The sequence below is a fragment of the Hemiscyllium ocellatum genome, unplaced genomic scaffold (genome assembly GCF_020745735.1).
Source record: "Hemiscyllium ocellatum isolate sHemOce1 unplaced genomic scaffold, sHemOce1.pat.X.cur. scaffold_3640_pat_ctg1, whole genome shotgun sequence".
In the NCBI taxonomy this organism is placed as follows: domain Eukaryota; kingdom Metazoa; phylum Chordata; class Chondrichthyes; order Orectolobiformes; family Hemiscylliidae; genus Hemiscyllium; species Hemiscyllium ocellatum.
Window position 1 is genome coordinate 8,855 of NW_026868527.1, and position 25,615 is coordinate 34,469.

At 46.2% G+C, this 25,615-nt stretch overlaps 1 protein-coding gene across 1 annotated transcript; it reads left to right on the forward strand.

Moving 5' to 3' along the window:
* Positions 1-450: 450 nt before the first annotated feature.
* Positions 451-25,318, forward strand: LOC132813384 (rhotekin-like; the record flags this gene model as incomplete). The annotated part of the gene is made up of 4 exons (XM_060823135.1): positions 451-675; positions 6,191-6,285; positions 19,802-19,908; positions 25,187-25,318. Coding segments are annotated over 4 exons (559 nt in total), but the record flags the coding sequence as incomplete, so codon positions are not given.
* Between the last annotated feature and the right edge of the window lie 297 nt (positions 25,319-25,615).

Here is a 25,615-nt window from a genome sequence, read left to right on the forward strand (position 1 = left end):
TGTATCCTCAATGCCATACCTCCGTAGTTTTAGCAGTAGCCTACCATGGGGAACCTTATCGAACGCCTTACTAAAATCCATATACACAACATCTACTGCTTTACCCTCATCCACTTCCTTAGTCACCTTCTCAAAGAACTCAATAAGGTTTGTGAGGCACGACCTGCCCTTCACAAAACCATGCTGACTATCCTTGATCACGTTATTCCTACCCAGATGTTCATAAATCTTATCCCTTACCATTCTCTCTAAGACTTTGTTTTTGACTTAGCTGGCTCTCCCCCTCAAACTGCCTCTGTCTCTGTTTCTCCCTCCTTCCGTCTCTCTGTTGGTCTCTCACCATATCTCAGTCTTCATGCCTTGGTCAGATTCTCCTCCTGTCTCTGTGACTCTCTCCTTCTGTTAAAGTAAAAGTTTGCCATTTTTTAATTTGATTATTTTCTATTGTAGCTCCAATGTTGGGCCTGATTTTGAAATGAAGTTGGAGATTTACAGTTGTTGTGTAGAAGAGGATTTCTCGATGGCCAGTGCGCCAAAAAAACTTGCCAACAAACTCAGCACTTCCCTTGGACGCTCAACGGGGAAGAAGATTCGAACCAGCCTTGATAGCACTGGAGAGAGTGTCATGGTGGATGGTGGGAGCGGTCCTGTCGTATTACCAGCTGTAGCTGTGGAGTACGTTCTCCAGTGAATCATAAAATGTTACACCATGAAATGAAGCAGCACAGGCCATCTAGTGTGACACCAGCTCTCCCCAAGAACATCTCAGCTCCATTTCAATTGTATTTGGAGATGAGTAACAAAATGTTGCCTTTGCAGTAATTTTCAAAAATGCCTCAGACCCCTACCTTGAGAAGCTTAGGCATTGGGCGATAGGTTTAGACAGTGGATTTGTATTGGCTCAGGGTTGGAGGGCTGAAGGGCCTGTTCTTGGCCTGATGAAGGGCTTTTGCCTGAAATGTTGATTTTCCTGTTCCTCGGATGCTGCCTGACCTGCTGAGCTTTTCCAGCGCCACTCTGACGCTGATTTCCAGCATCTGCAGTACCCACTTTTGCCTTGTAAATTTTCTTTGATCTTCTTCTTTGAGTCCAGAAGATGAAGGAACATGAGTAAGCCATTCAGCCCATTGAATTTGCCATGTCACTCAAATGGCTGATCTGATAACCTTTAACTCCACTTGCCTGCCATTTCCCCAGAAATCTTAGTTCCATTATTGATTTTTAAAAATCTGCCTGTCTCAGTCTTGAACATATTTAAAGACCCAGCCTCGACAACCTTCAGTCATCAAGAATTTCACAAAGTCACTGCCGTCTGAGAGAAGATATCCCTCAATTGTTTTAAAGTGGTGACCCCATTATTTTGAGATGCTCCCCAACTCTCCCACAAGGGGAAACGACCTTTCCACATCTACCCTGTCAAGTCCCTAAGGTATTATACGTTTCCTTAAGGTCACTTGTCTTTTTTCCAAATTACAACGAATACAGGGCTCAATCTCCTCAATCTCTCCTCATAAGACAATCCCTCCACATCAGCCTGGTGACCATCCTCAGCCTGGTGACCATCCTCAGCCTGGTGACCATCAGCCTGGTGACCATCCTCAGCCTGGTGACCATCAGCCTGGTGACCATCCTCAGCCTGGTGACCATCCTCAGCCTGGTGACCATCAGCCTGGTGACCATCCTCAGCCTGGTGACCATCCTCAGCCTGGTGACCATCCTCAGCCTGGTGACCATCAGCCTGGTGACCATCCTCAGCCTGGTGACCATCAGCCTGGTGACCATCCTCAGCCTGGTGACCATCCTCAGCCTGGTGACCATCAGCCTGGTGACCATCCTCAGCCTGGTGACCATCCTCAGCCTGGTGACCATCAGCCTGGTGACCATCCTCAGCCTGGTGACCATCAGCCTGGTGACCATCAGCCTGGTGACCATCCTCAGCCTGGTGACCATCAGCCTGGTGACCATCAGCCTGGTGACCATCAGCCTAGCTTGTTTCCAGTATATAACAAGTATATCTTTCCATAGATAAGGAGACAAAAACGGTTCACAATATGCAAGTTGTGGTATGAATGGCAGAATCTCCCTACGTTTATATTCTAATTTCTTTGAAATAAAGACTGACATTCCATTTGTATTCTCTATTTTCCTCTGAACTGGATGCAGCCAACATTTTGAGATTTGTGGATAAGGACTCCCAGATCCTTCAGCTTTGCAGCATTCTGCATTTTCTCCACTTCTCCAGTTATTCTTCCTGACAAAGTGCAGAACCTCACATAATATTCCATTGTCCACTCACTTAATCCCTCTCTCTCCCTTGTAATATTCTTCATGTTATCCTTACCACTTAAACTTCTCATCTGGTTTTGTCATCCTCAGGTTTTCCTTCCAGGGCTGTCTTAGTCCAAGGGCGCCTCTTTGAGATTAGAGAAAATAAAATGTCCTGTATTGCAGAAGTAGAAGTGCAGAACCATGGTCTTCCAACCCAGACCAACCTGGCACCATGCCTCCAGTCCACATCAGGCCCTGGCTACAGACCAGGCCACGATCATGGGTGATGGCTTCAACCTGCCACACTGGGCCAAGGATGCCACGCTAGGCTGGGAGGTCACCCCGGGAGTCTATCATGCTGGGAGACACCGGAGGCTGGAAAAACACTAACAGGGAAATAAAAGAGAAACAAAAAAAGAAGAAGAACAGGTGGACTGTCATCCGCTGCCGCCATCTTGGACTCGAACTGTTACAACTTGCCTGGCCACCATAAGAGAATCATGGATATAAGCCCCAAGGTCCCTCCAATCCTATTCTCCCCTCAAAGCTGGACCATTGGGGTCTGAATTGTCTTTCCAATGTCTTATCCTAAAATGCACATTGCTGTGCGTTGAAACTCATCTGCCAGGTGTCTGTCCATTTGGCCACCATGTCATCTCCTCAGAATTCACTATGGTTCCTACCATGTGTAAATTTAGAGATCTTGCCCTCACCACCCATCTCCAAATTGTTTATATAAATCAGAAAAGGTCCCAACACCAATCCCTGGAGAACACCATGTCTCCAATGTGAGAAATGAGCATCCAAGGAACAGGAAATTCGACGTTTCGGGCAAAAGCCCTTCATCAGGAAGGGCTTTTGCCGAAATGTTGAATTTCCTGTTCCTTGGATGCTGCCTGACCTGCTGTGCTTTAACCAGCAACACATTTTCAGCTCTGATCTCCAGCATCTGCAGACCTCATTTTTTACTCCAATGTAGAAATGCCCATCTATGCAGACTCTCTGTTTCCTATCTTTTAGCCAGCTTTGAATCCATTCTGCCATGACCCATGACCCATTGAACATTTCTAATTTGCTAACAACCTGCCATGTGGTATTGTACCAAGCCTTTCTGAAAGCCCAAATATACAATATCCACAGCACTCCCCTCATCCACTGCCTGGATCACCTTGTCAAAGAACTCGATTAGATTTGTCCGAGGTGCCCTGCCCCTTGACAAAGCTATGCTGACTGGCTAGCATTCATGTATTTTTCTCGGAGTGTATATTTGCCTTATCCTCTCTGATAACCTCCAGCAGGTTTCCCATTATTGATGTCAGACTGACAGCTCTGCAGTTTCCCCGTTCGTAAACAATGGTGTCACATGTGCAATCTTCCGGTCCCCTGGACTAATCCTATATTCATTAGGATATCTATCCAGAAACTGAGAGAATATTCTGGGGACCAGGGCTTAAATCCTGCAAATGGTGGAGTTTGACTTTAATAAGGAATCTGGAACTAAGAGTAAAAAATGAGGTCTGCAGATGTTGGAGATCAGAGCTGAAAATGTGTTGCTGGTTAAAGCACAGCAGGTCAGGCAGCATCCAAGGAACAGGAAATTCGACGTTTCGGGCCAGAGCCCTTCTCATTCCTGATGAAGGGCTTTGGCCCGAAGCGTTGAAATTCCTGTTCCTTGGATGCTGCCTGACCTGCTGTGCTTTAACCAGCAACACATTTTCAGCTCTGGAACTAAGAGCCAAATAATGACTATGAAACCATAGAACTATAGAAATGATACAGTACAGAAGGAGGCCATTTTACCCATCCTGTCCATGCTGACCCAAAGCCACCCACACTCCCTTTCTAATCCCATCTTCCTGCATATAGCCCATAGCCCTGCGACTTGCAGCACTTAAGGTGTGAGTCCAAGTATTTTCTAAAAGAGTTTCGGGCCTCTGCCTCTGCCACCAACTCAGCCAGTGAATTGCTGACACCCTCTATGGAAACATGGTTTTCCACATGTCTCCCGAATTATTCTGCCATTTAGCCTGAATCTATAACCCCTAGTTTTTAAACTCTCTGCTAAGGGAAACCAGTTCCTCCTGCCCACTGTGTCTCTATCTCTGAGCCCTCTCTGTTCGAAGGAAAACAAACCCAACCTCTCCAATCTCTCCTCGTAGCTACAGTTCTTCAGCCCCAGCAATATTCCAGTAAATCTTCTCCAATCTCTCTCAACAGCAATTGCATCCTTCCTATAATGTGGTGACCAGAACTCCATACAGTACTCCAGCTGTGGCCTCACTAGTGTTATATAGGGTTCCATCATTATCTCCTTCCTTTTATATTCCACACCTCTGCCAGTGAGGTAGAGCATTCAATATGCCTTCTTTCCAACCTCATCTACCTATAATGTGACCTTTAGGGACCTGTGTACTTGCTCACCAAAATCTTTCACTTCATCTACTCCTCTCACTGTAGTCCCATTCATTGTACGTTCCTTTTTACTGTTGGCTTCCCTCAATGCATTATCTCACACTTATCAGAGTTGCCACTTTCCTGCCCACTCAACCAATCCATTCATGGGATCTGGGTATCTTTGGTTAGGACAGCATTTATTGCTGAGAGCGTAGTTAAGATCCAACGGCATTGCTGTGGGTCAGGAGTCACCTGTAGGCCAGACCAGGTAAGGATGGCAGTTTCCTTGCCTGACGAACAGACATGATTCAGATGGGTTTGTCCGACCTCCCTAAAGGCACTATCTAGAATCGTAGAAATCCTCAAGTGTGGAAAGAGGCCATTCAATCCGTTGCATCAGTACTGGTTGTCCAGAGATTATCCCACCCAGCCCCAGCCCCACTATCATCCCACAATTTCCATGGACAACCCACCTAACCTGCATACCTTTGGACTGTGAGAGGAAACTGGAGCACCCAGAGGAAACCCACTCAGATGCAGGGGGAATGTGCAAAGCACACACAGTCACCTGAGGGTGGAATCAGACCCAAGTCCCTGGCACTGTGAGGCAGCAGTGCTGACCACCATGCCAGCCTATGTCTATCAGAGTTGAACTCCATCTGCCACTTTCCTGCCCACTTCTCCAATCCATCTGTATCATTTACACCATCTACTACACTGTCTAGCCAATTTTGGTGTTGTCAGCAAATTTCCCAATTGTGCATTACATTCAAGTCTAAACTGTTAATGTCCAAAATAACAGCAGGGGTCCCAACACTGAGACTTGCAGAACACCACTGGAAACAGCTTTCCATTTGCAAGTGCATCCATTGACTAAGCCAACTTTGAATCCAATTTAACACATTACCCACTATCCCATGGGCTTTAATGTTTCTGACCATACTGCCATGTGGAACCTTGTCAAATGCTTTACTAAAATCCACGTGGATATTATCCACAATATTCTCAGCATTACGGACATTCCAAAGTGAACCCACTCACAGCTCCAGCTCTGAAACAGGTCAGTCAGTAGCTGGAGCTGAACACAGTTCCTGTACATGGAGCTGATTTCCCACATTATACAAGACAAGTGTGCCATGGGTCTGAGGGCTCCCATTGCAATTTCTCTCGAGAATAAGCTAATTACTCCCTTTAAGAGAAATTATTTCAGCTAGGGACCTTCCTTTGTTTAAAACAATTTAATTATAATTGAAAGTCCCGACCTTTATTTCATCTAATATATTATTAATCTACATTTGGAGAGGCAGGGATTGATCAGAAATATCCAGCATGGTTTTGTTCAGTATAACATTCTAAGAGCTGGCACAGAAATGCTCTCGACGACATTGGGAGTCCTGTGCTTCTTGGGACTGAACATATTTACGGTTTTTGTGGTTCTGGAAGCCGGTAAGAAGTGGGGAATCAGGGCACTCTACCGAAATGTCATTTCCTCACAAATTGTTCCTGATTCATTTTTGTTCAATTGCAGGGGTCCTAAATATCATCTATTGGCTCAAACCAGCCTCTCTCTTGCAGCAATCCACAATAATGTCTGCACACAGAGCCTCAATAGGCTAGGAACTGGTATGTACAGCCTTTTACTTTGGTCTTTTCCCATGTCTCCTCTCTTACCAACTCCATCTCACCAATCATCCTTCTCTTTACCTCCTGCAGTCTGTTGCTTTGTGTTTGCATCTGTCTCAATCTCTGTTTATCTCAAAGTTAAAAAATCACACAACACCAAGTTATAGTCCAACAGGTAACAACAGTGACTGCAGATGCTGGAAACCAGATTCTGGATCAGTGATGCTGGAAGAGCACAGCAGTTCAGGCAGCATCCAACGAGCAGCGAAATCGACGTTTCGGGCAAAAGCCCTTCATCAGGAATAAAAGCAGAGAGCCTGAAGGGTGGAGAGATAAGCTAGAGGAGGGTGGGGGTGGGGAGAGAGTAGCATAGAGTACATAGGTGAGTGGGGGAGAGGGTGGAGTGGAGGTGGAGGAGAGGGTGGAGTGGATAGGTGGAAAAGGAGCTAGGCAGGTAGGACAAGTCATGGGGATAGTCCAACAGATTTATTTGAAGCACTAGCTTTTGCAGCACTGCTCCTTCGTCACGTAACTATTGGAGCAGCTTATAGGACATTGAATTTATAGCAAAAGATCACAGTGTCATGGAACGGAAACAATGTATTGAGCACACTGGGATTGTCGTGGTTCTGTTCACCGAGCTGGGAATTTGTGTTGCGGACGTTTTGTCCCCTGTCTAGGTGACATCCTCAGTGCTTGGGAGCTTCCTGTGAAGCGCTTCTGTGATCTTTCCTCCGGCGTTTATAGTGATTTGTATCTGCTGCTTCCAGTTGTCAGTTCCAGCTGTCCGCTACAGTGGCCGGTATATTGGGTCCAGGTCGATGTGTTTGTTGATTGAATCTGGGGATGAGTGCCATGCCTCTAGGAATTCCCTGGCTGTTCTCTGTTTGGCTTGTCCTATAATAGTAGTGTTGTCCCAGTCGAATTCATGTTGTTTGTCATCTGCATGTGTGGCTACTAAGGATAGCTGGTCGTGTCGTTTCGTGGCTAATTGGTGTTCATGGATGTGGATTGTTAGCTGTCTTCCTGTTTGTCCTATGTAGTGTTTTGTGCAGTCCTTGCGTGGTATTTTGTACACTACGTTGGTTTTGCTCATGCTGGGTATTGGGTCCTTTGTCCTGGTGAGTTGTTGTCTGAGTGTGGCTGTTGGTTTGTGTGCTGTTATGAGTCCTAGTGGTCGCAGTAGTCTGGCTGTCAGTTCAGAAATGCTCCTGATGTATGGTAGTGTGGCTAGACCTTTTGGTTGTGGCATGTCCTCGTTCCGTTATCTTTCCCTTAGGCATCTGTTGATGAAATTGCGCGGGTATCCATTTTTGGCGAATACCTTGTATAGGTGTTCTTTTTCCTCTTTTTGTAGTTCAGGTGTGCTGCAGTGTGTTGTGGCTCTTTGAATAATGTCCTGATGCAACTTCGTTTGTGTGTGTTGGGGTGGTTACTTTCATAGTTTAGGACTTGGTCTGTGTGTGTGGCTTTCCTGTGTACCTTTGTGGTGAATTCTCCGTTCGGTGTTCTCTGTACCATCACGTCTAGGAATGGGAGTTGGCTATCCTTTTCTTCCTCTCTCGGAATCGGATTCCTGTGAGTGTGGCGTTGATGATCCAGTGTGTGTTCTCTATTTCTGTGTTTTTAATCATTGTAATTTGACCTTTGTAATCATTAAGAACAGGTGACATCTCAGCTCAGACAATGCCTTAAAGGTGTAAGGTTAGAGTCTGCCTATATTCCAATCTTCAATCAGACTGGTTCTGTTTCCAAAGTAGGAATTTATAGAATGTCACATGGATTGACTGCCTGTCATTTATGTGATTTTTGAACAAAATAGAATCGATCTGCAAATAGAACTCTGCAAATAAAAATTCACTTATATATGTGTGCATGTGAGGGGAGAGAGGGAGAGAGAGAGAGGGAGTGTATGTGGTTGCTAGTGTGTACATGAGTGTGATGGAGTATAAGGAGAAAGTGAGAACTGCAGATGCTGGAGACCAGAGTTGAAAAGAGTGGTGCTGGAAAAACACAGCAGGCCAGGCAGCATCCAGGAGAATCGACGTTTCGGGCATAAGCCCTTCTTCAGGAATGAGGCTGGTGTGCCAAGCGGGCTGAGATAAAAGGTAGGGGGGAGGGGCGCTGGGAATATGATAGATGGGGGGATCGGCCTACCGAGTGTTCACCATCCCTCCAGACCTCCCCCTCACTGAGGATGAACGATCAGTCCTCAGCAAAGGACTCACCTTCATCCCCCTCCGTCCACGCATCAATGAATTTAATACACGCCGTGACGTCCAACAATTCTTCCACCGCCTCTGCCTCCGAGCTTACTTTCACAATCAGGATTCCCGCTCACCTTCCGAGGACCCCTTCACCCACCTCCAACACACTGCATCCACCTGGACACCCCGCGCTGGCCTATTACCTGCCCTCGACCTCTTCATTTCCAACTGCCGCCGAAACATTAACCGCCTCAACCTGTCTACCCCCCTTCCCCACTCCAACCTCTCACCCTCAACGCGCAGCCCTCCAATCCCTCTGCTCCAATCCCAACCTCACCATCAAGCCAGCAGATAAAGGGGGCGCAGTGGTAGTCTGGCGCACTGACCTCTACACCGCTGAAGCTAAATGCCAACTCGAGGACACCTCTTCCTACTGCCCCCTCGACCGTGACCCCACCCCCCCATCACCAAACCATCACCTCCCAGACCATACAGAACCTCATCACGTCAGGAGATCTCCCACCCACAGCTTCCAACCTCATAGTCCGGGAACCCCGCACTGCCCGGTTCTACCTCCTTCCCAATATCCACAAGCCTGACCACCCTGGCCGACCCATTGCCTCAGCATGCTCCTGCCACACTGAACTCATCTCTACCTACCTCAACACTGTCCTATCCCCCCCTAGTCCAGGAATTCCCCACATACATTCGAGACACCACCCACTCCCTCCACCTCCTCCAAGACTTCCGTTTCCCCGCCCCCAACGCCTCATCTTCACCATGGATATCCAATCCCTCTACACCTCCATCCGCCATGACCAGGGCCTCCAAGCCCTCTGTTTTTCCTCTCCCGACGTCCCCAACAGTACCCTTCCACCGACACTCTCATTCGTTTGGCCGAACTGGTCCTCACCCTCAACAATTTCTCCTTTGAATCCTCCCACTTCCTCCAGACCAAAGGGGGAGCCATGGGCACACGTATGGGCCCCAGCTATGCCTGTCTCTTTGTTGGCTACGTAGAACAGTTGATCTTCCGTAATTACACCGGCACCATTCCCCACCTCTTCCTCCGCTACATTGATGACTGCATTGGCGCCACCTCGTGCTCCCGCGAGGAGGTTGAGCAATTCATCAACTTCACCAACACATGCCAACCTGACCTTAAATTTACCTGGACCATCTCTGACACCTCCCTCCCCTTCCTGGACCTCTCCATCTCCATTAATGACGACCGACTTGACACAGACATTTTTTACAAACCCACCGACTCCCACAGCTACCTGGATTACACCTCTTCCCACCCTACCTCCTGCAAAAATGCCATCCCGTATTCCCAATTCCTCCACCGCTGCCGTACCTGCTCCCAGGAGGACCAGTTTCACCACAGAACACACCAGATGGCCTCCTTCTTTAGAGACCACAATTTCCCTTTCCACGTGGATAAAGATGCCCTCCAACGCATCTCGTCCACATCCCGCACCTCTGCCCTCAGACCCCACCCCTCCAACCGTAACAAGGACAGAACGCCCCTGGTGCTCACCTTCCACCCTACCGACCTTCGCATAAACCAAATCATCTGCCGACATTTCCGCCACCTCCAAAAGGACCCCACCACCAGGGATATATTTCCATCCCCACCCCTTTCCGCCTTCCGCAAAGACCGTTCCCTCCGTGACTACTTGGTCAGGTCCACGTCCCCCCTACAACCCACCCTCCCATCCTGGCACCTTCCCCTGCCACTGCAGGAACTGTAAAACCCGTGCCCACACCTCCTCCCTCACCTCTATCCAAGGCCCTAAAGGAGCCTTCCACATCCATCAGAGTTTTACCTGTACATCCACTAATATCATTTATTGTATCCGTTACTCCCGATGCGGTCTCCTCTACATTGGGGAGACTGGGCGCCTCCTAGCAGAGCGCTTTAGGGAACATCTCCGAGACACCCGCACCAATCAACCACACCGCCCCGTGGCCCAACATTTCAACTTCCCCTCCCACTCTGCCGAGGACATGGAGGTCCTGGGCCTCCTTCACCGCCGCTCCCTCACCACCAGACGCCTGGAGGAAGAACGCCTCATCTTCCGCCTTGGAACACTTCAACCCCAGGGCATCAATGTGGACTTCAACAGTTTCCTCATTTCCCCTTCCCCCACATCATCCTAGTTCCAAACTTCCAGCTCAGCACTGTCCCCATGACTTGTCCGACTTGTCCTACCTGCCTAGCTCCTTTACTACTCCACCCTCTCCTCCCTGACCTATCACCTTCATCCCCTCCCCCACTCACCCATTGTACTCTATGCTACTCTCTCCCCACCCCCACCCTCCTCTAGCTTATCTCTCCATGCTTCAGGCTCTCTGCCTTTATTCCTGATGAAGGGCTTTTGCCCGAAACGTCGATTTCGCTGCTCGTTGGATGCTGCCTGAACTGCTGTGCTCTTCCAGCACCACTTATCCAGAATCTGGTTTCCAGCATCTGCAGGCATTGGTTTTACCTTTGTCCCCACAAGGACAGTGCAGTGGTCACTCTCACCGATCCTGTCATGGTCAGATACACCTGCAGCCGGCAGATTGGTGAGGATGAGGTCAGTATGGTTTTCCCTCTTGTTGGTTCCCTCCCCACCTGCCGCAGACCCAGTCTAACAGCGAGGTCCTTTAAGACCCGACCAGCTCGATCAGTAATACTGCTGCAGAGCCCCTCTTGGTGGTGGGACATTGAAATCCCCCACCCAGGGGACATTCTGTGTCCTTGTCACCCTCAGTGCTTCCTCTGAGTGTGTTCAACATGGAGGGGTAATGATTCATCAGCCGAGGGAGGGCGGGACGTGGTAATCAGCAGGGGGTTTCCTTGCTCATGTCTAACCTGTAATAGTTGGGATACAGATAGATACCAGCAACAAAATAAACAAAGGGATCATAGAATCCTACAAAGTCAAAACAGACCATTCAGCCCATCAGGTCACACTGACCCTGCAAAGAATATCCCAGTCAGACCTATCCCTGTAACCGTGCATTTCCCATGGCTGCACACCCCTGGGTGCTATGGATAATTTAGCATGGCCAATCCACCTAAGGTCCTGAAAGCTGAATATGGAGTAAAATGTCAGACTCCAATGTATTAATCTCAGGATTATGCCCAGTGCCACGTGCAGGTGAGAACAGGAGGAAGAGGAAAGGTCAGATGAATGTGTGGCTGGAGCAACAGTGAACCAGGGAGGTCCATCTGCCACCTCTCAGCCCATCTCTGCATCCTGTCAATGTCCCGCTGCAGCCTACAACAGCCCTCTATACTGTCAAAGACACCTCCAACCTTTGTGTCATCTGCAAACTTGCCGACCCATCCTTCAATCCCCTCATCCAAGTCATTAATAAAAATTACAAACAGTAGAGGCCCAAGGACAGAGCCCTGTGGAACACCACTCTCCACAGACTTCCAGGCAGAATATTTTCCTTCTACTACCGCTCGCTGTCTTCTGTTGGCCAGCCAATTCTGTATCCAGACAGCTAAGTTCCCCTGAATCCCATTCCTCCTAACCTTCTGAATGAGCCTACCAAGGGGAACCTTATCAAATGCCTTGTTGAATTCCATATACACCACATCCACAGCTTGACCCTCATCAACTTTTCTAGTCACATCCTCAAAGAACTCGATAAGGTTTGTGAGGCATGACCTGCCCCTCACAAAGCCGTGCTGACTGCATTTAATCAAGCCATGCTCTTCCAGATGGTCATAAATCCTATCCTTCAGAATCCTTTCTAACACCTTGCAGACGACAGACGTGAGACTTACTGGTCTCTAACACCTTGCAGACGACAGACCTGAGACTGACTGGTCTGTAATTACTGGGGATTTCCCTATTTCCTTTCTTGACTCCAGTGGAGAGCGAGGATGAAAAGATCTTCGCAAGTGATGAAGCAATTACATTTCTCGTTTCCCAAAGAAGCTGAGGACAAATCTGGTCCGGGCCTGGCGACTTGTCAATCTTAATGTTTGACAAAATTTTCAGCACATCAGCTTCCTCTATCTCTATCCATTTCAGCATACACACCTGCTCTTCAAAGGTTTCATTCACTACAAATTTCGTTTCTTTTGTAAAGACAGAAGCAAAAAACTCATTTAGGGTTCCCCTACATCCTCAGACTCCACACACAAATTCCCTATGCTATCCCTGATCAGCCCTTCTCTTTCTTTGACCGTTCTCTTATTCCTCACATAAATGTAAAATGCCTTTGTGTTCTCCCTAATCCGTTCTGCCAAGCCTTTCTCGTGCCCCCTCCTGGCTCTCCCCAGACCTTTTTTAAACTCCTTCCTCGCCTGCCTGTAATCCTCTAGAGCTGAGCTTGACCCTAGCTTCCTCCACCTTATGTAAGCTACCTTCTTCCTTTTGATGAGAAGCTCCACCGCTCTCGTCATCCAAGGTTCCTTTATCTTACCCCTTCTTGCCTGTCTCAGAGGGACAGATTTATTCATCACTCGCAACAACTGTTCCTTAAACAGTCTCCACATGTCTATAGTGTCTTTACCATGGAACAATTGCTCCCAATCCATGCTTCCTAACTCATGTCTAATCGCATCATAGTTTCCTCTTCCCCAATTAAATATCCTTCCATTTTGCCTAATCCTCTCCTTCTCCATAGCTATGTAGAATGTGAGGCAGTTGTGGTCACTATCACCAAAATGCTCTCCCACCCCAAGATCTGATACCTGCCCCAGCTCGTTTCTGAGCACCAAGTCTAGAATGGCCTCTCCCCTCGTCGGCCTGTCAATATACTGAGTTGGGAAACCCTCCTGAACACACTTTACAAAAACAGCTCCATTCAAATCTTCTGCTCAAAGGAGGTTCCAATCAATATTGGGAAAGTTAAATTCCCCCATTACAACAACCCTACTATGTCCACACTTTTCCAAAATCTGCCGACCTATGCTTTCTTCCATCTCCCTGCTGCTATTGGGGGGCCTGTAGTAAACACCTAAAGAGGTGACTGCTCCCTTGCTGTTCCTAATTTCCACCCATACTGACTCGGTAGGCAGATCTTCCTCGACAATGGAAGCTTCTGTAGCTGTGATACCCTCTTCGAACAGTCACCCAGCTTTCTTCTTACTTAGAAGTAACTACTTCCCTGTAACTCCTATCTATCACAGCCTCTGCCCCCCGAATGATCCGAAGTTCATCCAGCTCCCGCTCCCAGTTCCCTAACACAGTCTTGGAGGAGCGAGAGTTGGGTGCACTTCCTGCAGATGTACTTGGATGTTGTCCCTCACCTCAAACATCCTGCAGAAGGGACATTGCTCTCCCTGCACTGCCAACCCTGCTCGTCCCCTAATCACAAAGTAAAAAAGAGATGCTGACCTGCTATCTCCCTGGTGTTTAAGGTTAGAGGAGCTGGTTGGGTGGGAGGCCCTACAAAGGTAGGGGTCTCGGGTGGAGAAGACACTGACTTATATAGCAATAAGAAGTCCCACCTTTCCCAGAAACCTCTGCTCTCTGACTTCAAATATAAAAGCTCAAATCAGTGAGTCACTGCTCCCAGCCGGCACCTGGTGCAATCTCCCTGTCCTGTCCATACCTGACATATGCTTCCTTCTTTTTCTAAACCAAACCCTCAATTTCTTTAGCCATCCAGCATTCCCTGTACCTACCAGCCTTCCCTTTCACCCTGACAGGAATGTACTTTCTCTGGATTCTTGTTATCTCATTTCTGAAGGCTTCCCATTTTCCAGCCGTCCCTTTACCTGCAAACATCTGCCTCCAAACAACTTTTGAAAGTTCTTGCCTAATACCGTCAAAATTGGCCTTTCTCCAATTTAGAACTTCAACTTTTAGATCTGGTCTCTCCTTTTCCATCACTATTTTAAAACGAATAGAATTATGGTCACTGGCCCCAAAGTGCTCCCCCACTGACACCTCAGTCACCTACCTGCCTTATTTCCCATGAGTAGGTCAAGTTTTGCACCTTCTCTAGTAGGTACATCCACATACTGAATCAGAAAATTGTCTTATATGCACTTAAGAAATTCCTCTCTGTCTAAACCTTTAACACTATGGCAGTCCCAGTCGTGTTTGGAAAGTTAAAATCCCCTACCATAACTACCCCATTATTCTTACAGATAGCTGAGATCTCCTTACAAATCTGTTTCTCAATTTCCCTCTGAGTATTAGGGGGTCTATAATACAATCCCAATAAGGTGATCATCCCTTTCTTATTTCTCAGTTCCACCCAAATAACTTCCCTGGATGTATTTCTGGGAATATCCTCCCTCAGCACAGCTGTAATGCTATTCCTTATCAAAAATGCCACTCCCCCTCCTCTCTTGCCTCCCTTTCTATCCTTCCTGTAGCATTTGTATCCTGGATCATTAAGCTGCCGTCCTGCCCATCCCTGAGCCATGTTTCTGTAATTGCTATGATATCCCAGTCCCATGTTCCTAACCATGTCCTGAGTTCATCTGCCTTCCCTGTTAGGCCCCTTGCATTGAAATAAATGCAGTTTAATTTATGAGTCCTACCTTGTCCCTGCCAGCCTTGACTGTTTGACTCACTTCTGTTCTCAACTGTACCAGTCTCAGATTGATCTCTTTCCTCGCGATCTCCCTGGGTCCCAACCCCCCACCTTACTAATCTTAATCCTCCTAAGCAGTTCTAGCAAATTTCCCTGCCAGTATATTAATCCCCTTCCAATTTAGGTGCAATCCATCCTTTTTGTACAGGTCACTTCTACCCCAAAAGAGATTCCAATGATCCAAAAATGAGAATCCTTCTCTCATACACCAGCTCCTTAGCCATGCATCCTCATCTCCTGCTCTATCCTCCTATTCCTGCCCTCACTAGCTCGTAGCACTGGGAGTAATCCAGATATTACTACCCTTGAGGACCTCCTTTTAAATTTCTGCCTAACTCTCTGTAATCTCCCTTCAGAATCTCAACCTTTTCCCTTCCTATGACGTTGGTTCCAATGTGGACAATGACCTCCTGCTGGCCCCTCTCCCTGTGAGAACATTCTGCACCCTCTCTGAGACATCCTTGATCCTGGCACCAGGGAAACAACACACCATTCTGCTTTTTCTCTGCTGGCCACAGAAACGTCTGTCTGTACCTCAGACTACAGAATCCCCTAACACAGTTGATCTCTTGGAAGCCGACGTACCCCTCATTGCATTAGAGCCAGTCTCAATACTAGAAACTTGACTGTTCGAGCTACATTCCCCTGAGAATCCATCACCCCCTACACTTTCCAAAACAGCAGACCTGTTTGAAATGGGTACATCCACAAAAGACTCCTGCTCTAGCTGCCTACCTCTCTTACCCTTCCTGGAGTTAACCCATCTATGTGACTGTATCTGAGACTTTCCCCCCTTCCTATAACTGCCATCCATTATATACTGTTGCTGTTGTAAATTCCTCATCGCTTCTGTCTCTCCAACTGATCCACTCGATCTGATAAGATTCACAAACAACAGCATTTATGGCAGATATAATTTGCAGTAAGCCTTAAACTCTCTTTAAACATCTGATAAGAAGCGCATGTCACTCTATCAAAGGCCATTTTTGCTCCTTCACAATCTACAGACCCCGAAAATAACACCGTCTTATTCCTCTACAAAACACTACCCCAAGTTAGATTAATAGTTACGGCTTATTTTTTAAGTTTCATCACGAGACATATCTCAAAAACATATAATCAAGAAAGAACTCACTCTACTCACTCCTGCAGACTTTCTGTAGGCCACTTAAAACAATTAACTTATCTGATTCTGTGCTGTGAACCTCACCCAAACAGTTCCTCCAAGATCAGTTGTGAATTTCGCTGTTTGTTAATTTTCCCAGATGCACTCCGATGTCCAGTGATACACAAATTCAAACAGCAAAGGCAGTAACTGTGCAGGTTCACTCTGGTGTCAGTTTCTTTCTCTCTCTCTCTCTCTCTCTCTCTCTCCTGCACTGACCTCACCATGTGGTTGATAAGCTGCAGAGCTGGGCTGAGAGGTGGCAAATGGAGTTTAATGTGGAAAAGTGTGAGCTGATTTACTTTGGATGGAGTAACAGGGATGCAGAGTACTGGGCTAATGGTAAGATTCTTGGTAGTGTAGATGAGCAGAGAGATCTCGGTATCGACATCCAGCGATCCCTGAAAGTTGCCACCCAGGTTGACAGGGTTGTTAAGGTGCATGGTGTGTTCACTTTTATTGGTAGGGGGATTGAGTTTCGGAGCCATGAGGTCATGTTGCAGCTGTACATAAATTTTGGTGGAGCCTAATTTGAAGTATTGTGTACAGTTCTGCTCACCGTATTATAAGGAGGATGTGGAAGCTTTGGAAAGGGTGCAGAGGAGATTTACTGGGATGTTGCCTGGTATGGAGGGAAGGTCTTATGAGGAAAGGCTGAGGGACTTGAGGCTGTTTTCGTTAGAGAGAAGAAGGTTGAGAGGTGACTTAATAGAGACATATAAGATAATCAGAGGGTTAGATAGGGTGGGCAGGGAGAGCCTTTTTCCTCAGATGGTGGTGGCTAGCATGAGAGGACATAGCTTTAAGTTGAGGGGTGATCGATATAGGACAGATGTCAGAGGTAATTTCTTTACTCAGAGAGTAGTAGGGGTGTGGAACACACTGCCTGCAGCAGCAGTAGATTTGCCAACTTTAAGGGCATTTAAATGGTCATTGGATAAACATCTGGATGAAAGTGGAATAGTGTAGGGTAGATGGGCTTCAGATTAGTTCCACAGGTCGACACAACATGAAGGGCTGAAGGGCCTGTGCTGCACTGTCATGTTCTACATATTCATTAAGGACCTCCCCTACCTTCTCTGACTCCAGGCACAAGCTCACTCCACTACCCCGATCGGCCCTACCCTCACTCTAGCCATCCCCTTGTTCCTCATGTCAGCGTGGAACACCTTAGAGTTTTCCTTAATATTGTCCATTAAAGCTCTTTCATGTTCCCTTCTAGCTTTCCTTAGTCAATTCTTCAGTTCTATCCTGGCTAACTCCCTTGAGCCCTGTCTGATCCTTGCCTCCTCAACCTTGAGGAAACTTCCTCTTCCTTGTGACTAGATGTTCCATATCCTTAGTTGCCTAAGTTTCCTTTCTCCTGCCATCCTGTGCTTGCTCACTGGGACAAACCTACCCAGCTCTATCAGAAAGTGCTTCCTGAATCACCCTCACATTTCCCTGAGAACATCTGGTCCCAATTTAGATGTCCCAGTTCCGGCCTAATAGCATTATAATTCCCCCTCCCCCAATTAAATCCTTTCCCATATCATCTGCTCCTATCCCTCTTCATGAGTATAGTAAAGGTGATGGAGTTGTTGTCAGTGTCACCAAAGTGGTCTCACACTGAGTGATCTGACACCTGGCATTATGAACCAAATCCAATATGGCCTCCCCTCTGGGCAGCCTATCTACATATTGTCCAGGAACCCTTCCTGGACAAAACAGACAATATTCGCTCCATCCAATCTATTTGAACCAATGAGGTTCCAATCAATATGAGGGAAGTTAATGTCACCCACGACAACAGCCCTGTTACTTCTGCATCTTTTTAAAAACCTACCTCCCAATCCGCTCCTCCATGTCTATGTTGCTATTGGGGGGCCCGTAGAAAACTCTGAATAAAGGGACTGCTCCTTTCCTGTTTCGGACTTCAACCCAGACTGACTCAGTAGGCAAACCCTCCTCAACAACCTCCCATTCTGCAGTGACGATGGCTGATCACTGAGCCACTGTATTATTAAACTGGAGGGAGGTCAGGAGAAATTTACCCGGAGGTTACCAGGAATGAAGGGAGGGGACGGTTTTCTTTGTTGTGTTGGAGATTGAAGGATGACTTTATGGAGGTTTATAAAATCACGAGGGGTATAGATAAGGTGAATAGCATGTGCCTCTTCCCTCGGGTGGGCGATTTCAAGACGAGGGGGTATATTTTAAAGGTGTGAGGAGAGAGATTTTAAACAAACCTTGGGGCAGTTTTTTCCCCAGAGGATGGTTTGTGTGTGGAGTGAACTTCCAGACACAGGAATAGATGCAGGTACAGTTACAATGTTTAAAGGATATTTTGTTAAGTATATGAATTGGAAACGTTTGGAGGGATTTGGGTCAAGTGCAGGGAGGTGGGACGAGTTTAGTTTGAGAACATGGTCAGCATGGACTGGTTAGACCAAGGGGTCTGTTTCCGTGCTGTGTGACTCATTGACTCTACAACTATAGAACTTCAGTTCAGCCACATTTGGATTATTGTGTACAGTTCTGGTTTCCACGACCAGAGGTCATAGGTTTAAGATCAAAGAGGAAACGTTGAAAGGAGATGTAGGAGGCAGGAGTTTTCCCCAGAAGCTGGTGAGTGCCTGGAGTGTGCTGCCAGCGATGGTGCTGGAGGCAGATGCAATAATGTTTACAAAGCATCTTGACAGAAACATGAATAGCCAGGGAACAGAGGGATATGGACTGCATGGAGGCAAAAGGTTTTTAACTTTAGAAAGACATCATATAAGTCTGCACAGACTTGGTGGGCTGAAGGGTCTGTTCCTGTGCGGTAGTGTTCTTTGTTCATTTATCATAGTTGACTGAACTATGTGGAGCTAGGGATAGGGGTGCTGTGATGAAGGAGAACAGAAGGTCAATAATGATTATTCTGTCTGAGCCCTTTAGCTCTGCCTTCAGAAATGACAGCGATGCTGTCAGCATTCGAATCAGAGGAGTGTGAAATATTACATCAAGCAAGCAGGATGAGTTTTACCAGGGTGAGATTTGAACTTATATCCCAGGCGATTTTGCTGGGTCTCTTGATTGCTAGCTCAGTATTATTGTTAGTGTGTGGCATCATGAGCCCATCCATAATTGCGCTTGGGAAAGTGGTGAAGAGCTACCTTTTACCTTCTGGGATATTGACACGGTGAAACTGAAGGGACAGCAATATAATCTCAGGTGAAAATGTGTTGCTGGTTAAAGCACAGCAGGTTAGGCAGCATCTCAGGAATAGGGAATTCAACATTTCGAGCATAAGCCCTTCATCAGGAATGATGAAGGGCTTATGCTTGAAACGTCGAATTCTCTATTCCTGAGATGCTGCCTAACCTGCTGTGCTTTAACCAGCAACACATTTTCAGCTGTGATCTCCAGCATCTGCAGACCTCATTTTTTACTCGAATATAATCTCAGGGACAAGTAAAGATGGGCAATAAATTCTGGCTCAGCCAGTGACAGCCATGTCCATTGAGTGAATGAAAACCAGCCCTCGTTCTCTGCCCAGCTCTCTGCCCCTTTCTGACGCTGACACATAATCACCTGGAGGTTTTCTCCTGTTTTCCCATTGCAGAGCACTGCTCCTTTTGGTTACCTCTGTATGGCAGTTTATGTTGTCAGCTTGCTGCCCAGCCTCTCTGTATGACCCAGCAAATGATGTCAAGCTTTTTAAACCTGCAGGTGAGTGGAGCATTAGCTGACGTTCTGACTGCAAATCTGTCTTTCTGTTCAGAGTGATTTCAATGCTGCATATTCACTGTTTGCTAACCAGCACACAACAGTCCAAAGCAGATCAGAATTAGGGAAGGTGACTATCCAGCCAATTATGCCTTTACTAGCTCTCTGTTCGAGTGATCCAATTAGTTTTTAAACTTTGGAAATGATTTTTAATAATTAGTTATTTATCTCATTCATTTATACATAAATATTGACTCTGCTTCTCCTGTCAATTTGAGCATTGGCTTGAAGGTGTACTGGTGGTGTGGATGTAATGTGACTGGACTGGGAAAAGGGAATCCTGGGCTAATGCTTTGAAAACATGGATTTGAATTTCACAATATCAGATGGGCAAATTTAAATTGCACCAGTGACCCCCTGGTTCAGGGATATCTACCCCGTCTAATTCTGTTGTATGTGTAATAGGGTCTCCTTCCGATCGGAAAGATGTTGTGAAACTTGAAAGGGTTCAGAAAAGATTTACAAGGATGTTGCCAGGGTTGGAGGATCTGAGCTACAGGGAGAGGCTGAACAGGCTGGGAATGTTTTCCCTGGAGCGTCGGAGGCTGAGGGGTGACCTTATAGAGGTTTATAAAATCATGAGGGGCATAGAGCATAGAACTTGGACAATACAGTGCAGAACAGGCCCTTCAGCCCTCGATGTTGCGCCAACCTGTGAAGTATTCTCAGTTCGTCCCCCTACACTATCCCAAAATCATCCATGTGCTTAGCCATGTTTTGTTTAAATCTCCCTAATATGGCTGAGTTACCTACATTGGCAAGGCAGGGCATTCCACACCCTTACCACTCTCTGAGAAAAGAACCTGCCTCTGATATGTCTTAAATCTATCACCCCTCAATTTGTATCTATGACCCCTTGTACAAGCTGACATCTACATCCTAGGAAAAGACTCTCACTGTCCACCTTATCTAACCCTCTGATCATCTTGTATGTCTCTATCAAATCCCCTCTTAGCCTTCTTCTTTCCAATGAGAACAGACCCAGGTCCCTCAGCCTTTCCTCACAAGACCTTCCCTCCAGACCAGGCAACATCCTGGTAAATCTCCTCTGCACCTTTTCCAATGCTTCCACATCCTTCCCAAAATATAGCGACCTGAACTGTACACAGTACTTCAGCGTTTTGTATAGTTGCAGCATGATATTGTGGCTCCAGAACTCAATCCCTCTACGAATGAAACCTAACACACTGTATGCCTTCTTAACAGCACTATCCACCTGGGTGGCAACTTTCAGGGATCTATGTACATGGGACTCCAAGATCCCTCTGCACATCCACACTACCAAGAATCTTTCCATCGACCCAGTACTCTGCCTTCCTGTTATTCTTCCCAAAGTGTATCACCTCACATTTAGCTGCATTGAACTCCATTTGCCACCTCTCAGCCCGATTCTGCAGTTTATCCAAGTACCCCTGCAACCTGTAACATTCTTCCACACTGACCACTACTCCACCGACTTTAGCGTCGTCTGCAAATTTACTAATCCATCCACCTATGCTTGCGTCTAAGTCATTTATAAAAATGACAAACAGCAGTGGTCCCAAAACAGACCCTTGTGGCACACCACTAGTAACTGGACTCCAGGCTGAATATTTTCCATCAACTACCACTCACTGCCTCCTTTCAGAAAGCCAGTTTCTAAGCCAAACTGCTAAATCACCCTCAATCCCATGCCTCTGCATTTTCTCCAACAGCCTACCATGTGGAACCTTATCAAAGGCTTTACTGAAGTCCATGTATACCACATCAACTGCCCTCCCGTCATCTACATGCTTGGTCACCTTCTCAAAAAACTCAATGGGGTTTGTGAGACACGACCTGTCCTTGATGAAACCATGTTGACTCTCTGAAATCAAATTGTTGCTTGCTAGATGATTATAAATCTTATCTCTTATATAATCCTTTCCAAATTATAGACACTAGTCTATAATTACCTGGGTCATCTCTTGAACAAGTGCACATTTGCAATCCTCCAATATTCTGGTACTAAACCTGTAGACAATGATGACTCAAATATCAAAGCCAAAGGCTCTGTTATCTCCTCCCTAGCTTCCCAGAGAATCCTCGGATAAATCCATCCGGCCCAGGGGACTTGTCTACTTTCACTCCTTCCCCAATTCATCAATCGCATTACAGCAAATACATGTAAATGAAATGTGCATTATAGCAGAGTGACCTGTAGAAAAGTACAGCACAGAAACAGGCTATTCGGCCTACATCTGTGTGCTGACCAAGATACCATTCCAAACTAATCCCATCTGCCTGTACATGGTCCACGTATTCCCTGTCTGTTCATGTGTCTGTCAAAATCCTCTTAGACATTGCTATGATATCAGCTTCTAGTACCTACCACCTTTTTGTGTAAAAAAAACTTCCCTCTCATACCTCCTTTCAACTTTTCCCCACTCACTTTAAGCCCTTTCTTCCTGGTATTTGTCATTTCTTTTCTGGGGAAAAGATTCCAGCGTCCCACCCTATCCACGTCTCTCATTATGTTCAATATTTCTGTCCCTTCAGTCTCTGAACTCTGGTGAAAACAATCCAAGTTTTTCCAACCTGTCCTGATAGCTATTACCCTCCAAACCAGGCAACATCTTTTTAACCCTCTCCAAAGCCTCCACATCTTTCCTATAATGTGCATTCCAGAACTGCACACAGTGCTCCAAGTGAGGCCGAACTAAAGGTTCGTGCAGCAGCAACATCACTTTTATACCTCAGTCCCCTGATCAATGAAGGGAGGCACACCGTAGTTTTTTAAATTCATTCACGGGATGAGGGTCTCACCAGCATTTATTGCCCATCCCTAATGATTAAAAATTAACCACATTGCTGTGAGTCTGGAGATCAGGTAAGAATGGCAATTTCCTTCCCTAAAGGACATTAGCTAATCAGACATATTTCCCCAACTATTGGCAATTGATTCATTGTCATTATGAGGTCCTTGATTTGAGATTCTTTGAGTTCACAGTATCTGCTGGGATTTAAACTCAGGACACCAGGACATTACCTGGGTCTCTGGATTAACAGCCCAATGACAATGCTACAAGAAAATTGCTCCATTTGAGATCACAAGATCATTTTAACGATGAGATAATTAATTGATCCACTTCATTCCACAATATCAAATCCAGAAGAGCCTGCTCCCTGGTTGGTTCCCCAGTATGTTGATCAAACAATCTCTCCTACATTCAGTGAACTCTCCCCTGCAAGTTTGATTAATGCAGTTGCTGTGTATGTTAAAATCACCCATTGTTATTGCTGTACCTTTATTACGATGCACCAATATTTCTTATTTTATACTGTGCCTCACTGCAAGACCACTGCCCCCACCCTGTAGGTTACTTCTCTCCCTTACTTACAGTGTGGAAACAGGCCCTTCGGCCCAACAAGTCCACACTGACCCGCCGAAGAGCAACCCACCCAGACCCATTCCCCTACATTTACCTTTTCACCTAACACTATGGGCAATTTAGCATGGCCAATTCACCTAACCGGCACATTTTTGGACTGTGGGAGGAAACCAGAGCACCCGGAGGAAACCCACACAGACACGGGGAGAACGTGCAAACTCCACACAGTCAGCCGCCTGAGGCAGGAATTGAACCCGGGTCTCTGGTGCTATGAGGCAGCAGTGCTAACCACCGTGCTACCCTTGGTATTTCTTATTTCTACCCAAACTGTCTCAAGTCTTGATCTCCAGTGCTGATCTCATTGCTCACTACAGAACCATTATTATCCTTTACTAACAAAACTACATCCCCTCCTTTTCTTCCTGCCTATTCTTCTGAAAGACTGAGTATATTTGTCTCAGTAATTGGTCCGTCTCGAACCTATTTCTCTCTGTAATTGGTCTGTCCCGAACCTATTGTCTCCGTAATTGGTCTGTCCCGAACCTATTGTCTCCGTAATTGGTCTGTCTTGAACCTATTTGTCTCTGTAATTGGTCTGTCCCGAACCTATTTGTCTCTGTAATTGGTCTGTCCCGAACCTATTGTCTCTGTAAATGGTATGTCTCGAACCTATTTGTCTCTGTAATTGGTCTGTCCCGAACCTATTGTCTCTGTAATTGGTCTGTCCCGAACCTATTTGTCTCTGTAATTGGTCTGTCCCGAACCTATTGTCTCTGTAATTGGTCTGTCTCGAACCTATTTGTCTCTGTAATTGGTCTGTCTCGAACCTATTTGTCTCTATAATTGGTCTGTCCCGAACCTATTGTCTCTGTAATTGGTCTGTCCCGAACCTATTGTCTCCGTAATTGGTCTGTCCCGAACCTATTTGTCTCTGTAATTGGTCTGTCCCGAACCTATTTGTCTCTGTAATTGGTCTGTCTCGAACCTATTTGTCTCTGTAATTGGTCTGTCTCGAACCTATTTGACTCTGTAATTGGTCTGTCCCGAACCTATTTGTCTCTGTAATTGGTCTGTCCCGAACCTATTTGTCTCTGTAATTGGTCTGTCCCGAACCTATTGTCTCTGTAATTGGTCTGTCTCGAACCTATTTGACTCTGTAATTGGTCTGTCTCGAACCTATTTGTCTCTGTAATTGGTCTGTCCCGAACCTATTTGTCTCTGTAATTGGTCTATCCTGAACCTATTTGTCTCTGTAATTGGTCTGTCTCGAACCTATTTGTCTCTGTAATTGGTCTGTCCCGAACCTATTTGTCTCTGTAATTGGTCTGTCTCGAATCTATTTGTCTCTGTAATTGGTCTGTCCCGAACCTATTTGTCTCTGTAATTGGTCTGTCTCGAACCTATTTGTCTCTGTAATTGGTCTGTCCCGAACCTATTTGTCTCTGTAATTGGTCTGTCCTGAACCTATTTGTCTCTGTAATTGGTCTGTCTCGAACCTATTTGTCTCTGTAATTGGTCTGTCCCGAACCTATTTGTCTCTGTAATTGGTCTGTCCCGAACGTATTTGTCTCTGTAATGCTGTTAACTCATTCATTTTATTCTGAATGCTTCGTACATTCCAGTAGAAAGCTTTTAAGTTTGTTTTATTATCAAATTGCCCTATTTCCTGCTAATGATATCACATTAACCACATGACTCTCATTGAAAAAAAAACTCAATCAAATTACTTAAACAAATGCTGGTTTTTCTGAATTAATCCACATTTGTCCAAATGACTTAATTCAGTTTTTGTTTCTAAAACCAGCCCTTGTACCACGATGAATGTGAATAACCCTGTATCACTTTAACTTCTGGTGGTTTCTGTGTTACAGCAGATGGTGGGAGAACACTACAATTGGACGAGAATGTACTGTGTGTTACAGGGAACAAACCTCCTATGTTACTACTCTCCTGAGGAAGTGGAGGCCAAAATGGATGCTGCATTTACCATTGCCATAAACAAGGTATTCTGGAAAGAAATGAGAGAGGAAACCATTTCTGCTGTGCTCCAAGATTATTATCATCTGTTACTATCATTCGGGGAAATTGAGGGAATCCTCACATCAGTTCAAAGCTAGAGGGCTCAGTTTAAGATGACGGGGGAAGATTTAAAAGGGACCTAAGGACAACTTTTTCATGTATGGAATGAGCTGCCAGAGGAAGCGGTGGAGGCTGGTATGATTACAACAATTACAAGGCATCTGGATGGGGACATGAATAGGAAGGGTTTAGAGGGATATGGGCCAGGTGCTGGTAAATGG